The sequence below is a fragment of the Cnephaeus nilssonii genome, assembly GCF_951640355.1.
Source record: "Cnephaeus nilssonii genome assembly, chromosome: 11".
Lineage (NCBI taxonomy): Eukaryota > Metazoa > Chordata > Mammalia > Chiroptera > Vespertilionidae > Cnephaeus > Cnephaeus nilssonii.
In genome coordinates this window covers 56514355-56521750 of record NC_137082.1, presented here as the reverse complement: position 1 = coordinate 56521750, position 7396 = coordinate 56514355, and the positions used below count along the sequence as shown (strand labels likewise).

General features: G+C 54.4%; 1 protein-coding gene across 1 annotated transcript; it reads right to left on the bottom strand.

Annotated features, from left to right (window-relative positions):
• Positions 1-232: 232 nt before the first annotated feature.
• ADCYAP1 (adenylate cyclase activating polypeptide 1) lies at positions 233-4361 on the bottom strand (the record flags this gene model as incomplete). The annotated part of the gene is made up of 5 exons (XM_079784862.1): positions 233-422; positions 675-725; positions 1445-1543; positions 1981-2112; positions 4252-4361. 5 exons carry the CDS (start codon positions 4359-4361, stop codon positions 233-235), a joined length of 582 nt encoding a protein of 193 aa, XP_079640988.1.
• Between the last annotated feature and the right edge of the window lie 3035 nt (positions 4362-7396).

Genomic DNA, 7396 nt, shown 5'->3' with positions numbered 1-7396 from the left:
TATATATTTATAATATATATCAATAATTGGTCCACAAAGTATATCTGTGCATTCTCTAGTGCTTTGTAAAAAGAAAAACAATATTATTATCAAAATATTCATTTAATGGCTTTACTTCATACATAAATACATGTTTGGATAGAACACATGAGCGATGACTGTTCCAGTTTGTAAGGAAAATGACTTTTCATTGTGTCAGGGTTGTATACACAAGGTAGCTGGTAACTCATCGCTACAAATACGCTATTCGGCGTCCTTTGTTTTTAACTCTTTGTTTATACCTTTTCCCTAGGACGGCAGCCAAGTATTTCTTGACAGCCATTTGTTTCCTGTAGCGGCTGTAGCTGTCCGTGAAGATTCCGTCTGAGTGGCGCTTGGAGAGCGGATCCGAGTCATCTTTGGCGTTGCCGTTTCGAATGCCACTGCAAGGATAGGGGTGGGGAGAGGGTGGCAGGGCGGGAGACACGGGTTCAATAGCTGCAAGGAGCAGGCGGGCCCCACCCCACGAGGGAGCCTGCAGAACGGGCACGGGGGTCTTACTACCCTCTGCCAGGCCCTCCGCTGCCACAGAAACCTCTCCTTCTCCCACCCCGCCCAGGATTCCCTGGCACCATGCGCTCAGGAAAGGGGCCCCTTATGAGGTCCCGGCCAAACGCACACAGTTTAAGCCTAACCTCTGTCCATGCGATATGACCATCCCGTCCATGCGGTTGCGCTGAATTGTCCTAATAGAGAATAACAAAAAGAGCCCTAAATGTGGAGTTTACATCAATCCCGCGATTGCTACCTAGTCAGACACAAGCACTTCCCCTTCCGCACGCTAAGTTGTAAAAACGTGATGATAATAATACAAGTCGGCAGGCTGTAAGCAATATTTTTCATCACATGAATTATTTATTACGAAAAAATGTAATCTGTCTCCCCACGGGCTTTATTAAAATGCTGCCTTCTGCTGAGAGAGGCTCCACACAGCCCTGGGCTCGAACACACGCAAAGGCGGTTTCCCGAGTGGAGGGTTTGTTGGTTTCCATTTGAATTTACAATAAAATAATCTTTTAAGTCAAACTTAGAGGAAATTATAGCAAATCATCCCGCGAAGCTTGAAGGTTTTGAATGACTGAGGGGACTATTTGGTTTCTCTCTCTCTTTTTTTTTTTTTAATTCAAAACGGATCAGACTCCCCGGTTTCCCTGCCCTCTACTTTTCTCTGCTGGATCCCCGAGCTCTCTCGCCAAACTTCAGGTACCGCCTAGTAATCTTCGCAGGTGGCTCGGGGCTGGCCCCGCGGACCCTGCAGACCCCGCGGCTCAGACTCACCCTCAGCCCCACCTGCGCGCAGAACGTAGGAGCCGCACCGCCCACCCCGCGCCCGCGCTCCAAACCCACGCCCACCTCGGCGCGCGCGCGCCACCTCGCGCCCATTAACTCTTTCGCAAACTCTTACCCCACGCCCTGGGCCACGAGCTTCTGCAGTAATTTCTTGCGGGACAGCTGGTCCAGCACTTTGCGGTATGCCTTGTGAAGGATCGCGTGGGCGACGTCTCTAAAGGGGAGGCAAAGTGCGCGCCCCGGGTCATTGCCTCTGTCCCCCAGGAGCCGCCCAGCTCCCCCATCCGCCACCCCGCGCAGGGCACCCTCGCCTCTCGGCGCTCCGGGAAGCTGCCGGGGAACCCCCAGGGGCCCAGGACTCCCGAATAACTTTCTTGGGACGTTCCCGTGAGCGACTACTGCCAGGAACGGAAGTTCCTTTCGCCCTCCCAGGTGGCAGGTGTGGAGTCTGCGCTCCGCACCCGCCGGCCGGGCGCGCATTCACTGCCACCCCTTGACCACAGACCTTTCGCGACTAACTTTCTGTCGCTGCCGTAAGATCCTGGGAGGAGGTAGCCTTGAGGACTTTTATGAAAAAGAACCCACGAGGTGGGCCAACGCCTGCCCCTCCCACAACCTCAGCCCCGGGGGCGGAGGCCACGCGGTTAGTACCTTATCTCCCCCGGGTGGCTGAGCGCGTGGGCTTCGCGGTGCACAGAGGCGGGTCTCTCTACGCGGGGCGGCTCCAAGTCGTAGAAGTTTGGCAGCTGGTTTCCGTCCTCGTCGTACGCCTCATCCTCCGACCTGCAGGGATAGCCCGGGGCAGAAGGAGTGCTCAGTACAAGTGCCTCCTAGGCTCTGCCAGGACCCCCCAAAACTGGGCTCTCTGATTTTACGTCCTCCTAAAAGGTCTCCCACGGAGAACTGCCTCTTCTTCCCGGACAGGGGTCGAGGGAGAGAGGAAGGAGGCGGAAACTGCATCCCAAGGAAATCCCCACCCCGCGAGGAGGCTCCCCCCATCCTTCTTGTGCGGGTGAAGGGTCGCCCCGCAGGGCCGCAGCCACCCGGGGCACGGGGAGGTCGATGCGTGTCCGCTGACCACGCACACCTGGTCCCGGAAAAGCACCGCCCCGCTGCCCGCCTGGTGTCTGTCCGGGCCTCCCCGACCAGCGGCGAAGGGCGAGTACGAGAAAGATCCTAAGAGACGAGGCGCCGGCCAACTCCAAGACCCAGCGGAGGAGGCCTGGCGCAAATCAGAAAGGGTGGGTGGGTGGGGGCGTGCAGCGGCCAACTCCGCCAGCCACCCCCACCCGGCCTCTGGGCCCAGGGGAGCCCTTTCCCGCACAGATGTAGGTCACGGAGAACCTCCGGCTGCTATTTTGGGCCGGAGAGGATCTGGCAGGAACACGCAGAATAGATGCCTCTAAACTTGGTTTGGCGGCGGCCCGTTCTGTGGCGTGTCCGTGCCCCCCTCCGTTGCCTCTCGCCCGGGGAAAGGGCCTTTGAAAATAGCTAGGGGGGTGAAATAGGGCTTTTTAAATCCACTAAAAAAAAATTGTTCTCGCTAATCTGTTACGATGGCGAGACGACGGGACCGCATCGCAACCTTGGGGATCGGGAAAATGGGCAACAGCGGACCGAGAGCCATAGTGCGGCGGCCTCGCAGTCGCCAGCCTGATCCAGGACGGGGAGAGGGGGGTTAAAACACAGACACTCCTCACTTTGGGCCGCTAGAGAGACTCGGAAATCGGCCCGGGCGAGTCTCGCTCCCTGGGAGGGGGTAAAGCCACGCTCCGTAATGTCGCACTCGTTTCCTCCGTCCCTGGAGGGGTAAGGGCAAGGCAAGCACACCCCTTTGCCTGCCTCGCGCCCAGCCTTTCTCCGCCCTGACCCGCCGGCCGGAGCCCCCGGGTCCCGCTGGCCACCTTCACCCTTCCCGGTACCCAGAAGCTGGAGCCAGAAACCATCTCTCGGGCCACATCACTGGTCAGCGGCCCCGGCGTTTAGGGGCGCGGCTCGGAGAAACAGCTTTGCAGGCGCAACTCGCGCTCCTCGCCGCCGGGAGCCGGGAGCACGGTGGGGCGCGGGCGCAGAGCTGCCAAGCGAGCTTTCACTCCCCGGGTGACCCGTGGGGTATTCTAGGGCTGACATGGGGAACCCGACTGATTAGAAACCAGGATTAAGGGGGGGGGGGCGGGGGGGAGCCAGGCGTACTCCGCCCGGGGTGGGCAGGGCTGTCCAGATCCTGCCTGCCTGCTTGCTTTCTCTTCCCCGCTCCCTGCACCCGTTGCACCTGTTTCTCCCCTCCCTCTGGGACTCATTCTTGTTCTTCCATTCTTGTTCTATCGCTTTTCCTCAACCATACCCCCCAGCCAACACTCCCCTTCCTCAAGACAGTCTGAGACGCGAAATGCAGTCGGAAAAAAAAAAAAAAATCACTTGGAAGAAAGCTCTTCCAGGAGAAAGAAAGGACTGGAACTAGGTGAGAGAGACCCCTCCGCGACAGCGCGGAACCAGCTGTAACAAAGCAAAATCCCAGGGAGCTTCACGCTCCACCTTCCAGCCCGGCTTCGGGAGCCGAGGTCCGCCTAACTCCAGCGGAGAAAAAGGGGGGGGGGGGGGAGTCAAGCTCCAGGCCATGCCCTGCCCCCCCCTCCCGCGGGCGGGGCTGGAGGTGGATAGGTTTCTCCTGCCAGAGGTAGCGCGCTCGGTCCCCGGGGCCCCTCGGCTGCCTCGAGCTGGGGGAGGGGCGCCAAGCCCAAGTGGAGTCCGCCGGGTCCTCCAGCTCAGCCGGGGCCAGGGGCCCGCTGCCGGCGGCTCCCTGGAGCGCGCGGGGAGATACGGTCGCAGCCGGGACCGAGGAAATGCAGGAGGGCTGCGAGGAGGTGTTGAGGGAAGAGAAAAAAAGCCCAGCCTCGGTTCGTCCGGGCAGCCAGCACCTACCTGATCCCGGGAAACGGGAGTCCGGTGGTGTCCGGTGAGCAGTACACGCTGCTGTGCATTATTATCCCGTAGACCAGCAGGGCCAGCCTCGTTCCGCTACACATGGCCATTCTGTGCGGGACGGGAGAGAGGGCGCACAGCCGTCAGGACGCCCCTGGCCTGCCACCCTCCAGCCCCCAGAACTCCCGGAGCTTGGGGTACGGAGCGAAAGGCTCTCCCGGTGCTGAAGACCCCTGGGTGACCGCCCGAGCTCGCCCTGCCACCTCCTTCTCTCCGTAGGTGGTTAGGAATAGACCTAGGTATCGCCAGACCCGGCGCGAAGGAAAACGAACTAGTCCCCTCATGCCGGCAAAGGATGCAGCAGTCCAGGGAGCCGTTCGGGTTGGAAAGGCACCCTCCCCCTCCCCTCCCCCCTGGCCCTTCAGCTCTTACCGCCGCCAAGGAAGGGTTTGCTGCCAAGTAGGACGGTTAGCCGAGCGCTCCTCCAAGTTTCTGCGCTGGAGTCACAACCCCAGAGGCATCGCCGTCTGGTGTCAGTGCCTGGGGTGGGGGGAGCCGCAGGGACGAGCCGGAGCAGCAGGAGGAGCTGGAGGACTTGTTTGCTGCGGCCAGGATTCTGTGCAAAAGTTTGTAGACGCACAGAACTAGGAGCGAGCGTGACACCGAGAGAGCGGGGCGAGGAGAGGGATGTGCCAGGAGGAAAGAGGAGGCGGCCGGCGAACGTGGGGGTGGAGGACAAAGTGTGACCTAAGTCCACCGGGAGGAAGAAGTGAGGGATGAAGGAAAAGAGGGGGGGAAACGAAAGAAGAAGAGGAAGGAAAAGCAAGGGGGCCGAGGCGCAGCCGGCGTCCGAGGGAGCCGCCCGGTCAGGCAGCTGCTTGAGGAGGCAGTGCCTTCTCCGCTCCGAGGTCCCTCTGGCTGCGGCTGCTGCTGCTGCTGCTGCCGGCGGTAACAGAGGTGACCGGCCCTCTGCTCCTGTTTATATAGGCGGTGGGCAGAAGCCTATCTGAACATGGTTTTGGAAGAGGCTTCTTTGTCAACATCTGTCTGCCTGTGGCCTTTAAGTACAGAATATTTTGTTGCACTGTTGCGCTCATGAGATGACTTCCTTTTTTTTTTTTTCCCCTCAGTCACGCAATGACCGGGTATCAGAAAAAGACGTCAGCATCCTAGTCCCTCAAGGAACATATTAACTATTCTGTGCTGTCCTCTTGGATGATGAGATCTGGAGTCATCCACTTCCCATAAACACCTTTCACTCACACAATCCAATTTTTAAGAAGTCCCATTATTTTTTATGGTTTTTCAATTTTACCCTTTCCTCAAAGATGGGTGAAGAATTCATAGGATTTCGGGCATGGTGAAAGTCATGTTTTTAACGACGTTCCTACTGTTTCTCTCTACTTTTCATCAAGCCCCCAGCCATCAGAGCTCTGGTCTCTGGAATTAAGCACCATCAAGCTCTCCTATTAATAATTTTAATTTAATCTCCTAATTTCTTGCGTATGTTCTTTCAGATAGACAATTAGATGTGGAAGTCGTTTTGTTTTTAAAGGGAAGTCTTGCAGGGTTTTCAGTAAATTGCTAATGAGTCTGGCTGCCGTTGACAGTCTGGCTATGAGTGGATTGATTAGAGTAAAGCTGCAACCAGAGCATGGCTCTGAGAACTGAACCTGTTTGGTCACAGATGCTGTAAACATTGAAAATTGCCCCTGGTTCCATCTTTCACCACCGCCTCTAAATCTGAGAATTTGGCAGTGGTGCTATTAATGTGGCAATTCATTGCCCAAGTACCCCACTCCTCAGATACCCTCCTTGCAGTGTCTATAAATGCCCTTAAAGTTGAGAATGGTCCAAGCATTCTAGATTTCAGTAAAGAGCATCCTATGTCTCCTGTTAGTACTGGATTTAGAGCTCTAGAGATTACCCATTTGGACACTTTCACACTTTCTGTAGCTCTTACTGATTTGAAGAATTTAAAGTGAGAGATTGTGCTTTCCACAAAAATTCAAATTTTAACAATTTTGGAGTGAGAAATGTTTTTCCCCTTTATTTACAACATGAGTTGTAAACTGGGAATGTACAAGGATTCCCAGTACAAGTTCACCTACTGAGGGTTTCTAACAGGAATCCCTCTGTTGAGGCCGGTAAAAAAAAAAAAAGAAAGAAAGAAAGAAAGAAAAAATTAACTGAAAATGACGTGGGAAGAGGAAAGCAATAAGGGAAGACCACAACACCAGGAGACTTCCAAGTCCCTGGGTAACTTAAGAAGATTTGTAAATTTCTATTCCAGTGAAAGAACTCGGGTCTATTTCTTTCGAAAAGGAAATAGAGTCATCAATAACCATTAATGTGTGCATGTTAATTATTTGGATCTTAAAAATTCGAGGAAATGGCAATTTAGTGAGAGTGTTTCCTGATACTGTGATTTGGATCTAACATTTAAATAAGCTATATTAGTTCTGTATGCTTTTTCTAAGACAACATTATAAAGCTTCGTTTCAATGCCTTTCTTGCTCTCTTATTTGAGGTTTAATTCTTCCTCCAAGAAGACAAAGTTTTGCTTATTCCTCTCCATTATTGACTAGAAACTGCCACTTCCTGTTTGTTTATTCCTGGGGATGCCCCAGATTGCTTGCCTGCAATTAAGCTTCAGACCCCATCTACATGGAGATGCATCTCTTTGTCTCCACTGCATATGTTCATTGATTTATGCTGGAGTGTTAGCACGTGTGTCTTCCGTGTTCAGCTCTGCCTCTTGAGTAAGCTCACACACAGAGTGGGAGGTGAGCACCACCGATAACCAGGCAGATACCTTTCTTACAAAAGCGCCCAAAGCTATTACGGACTCTGGCTTCCGTGTCTTCCGCCTTGCTTCACGTCAAAGATGAGCTCCATTAAAATCCTTATTCTTTCCTCCCACGCGAATTCTGAAATGAATTCAATCTGTAGAAATACTTGAAAATTTCCAAGACTCCTTGTACAAATTCACTAGTCAACTTTAGTAAAGGGAGCCACCATGTGGGGAGTTGGTTGACTTCATGGCTTATTAAAGGGGGGAAACCACAAACACCATTAACTTGGTGGGGAAGACAGACGGGGGGATCTGCTGGCTCCAGGGGCCTGCAAGGCTGACCTGCACCTC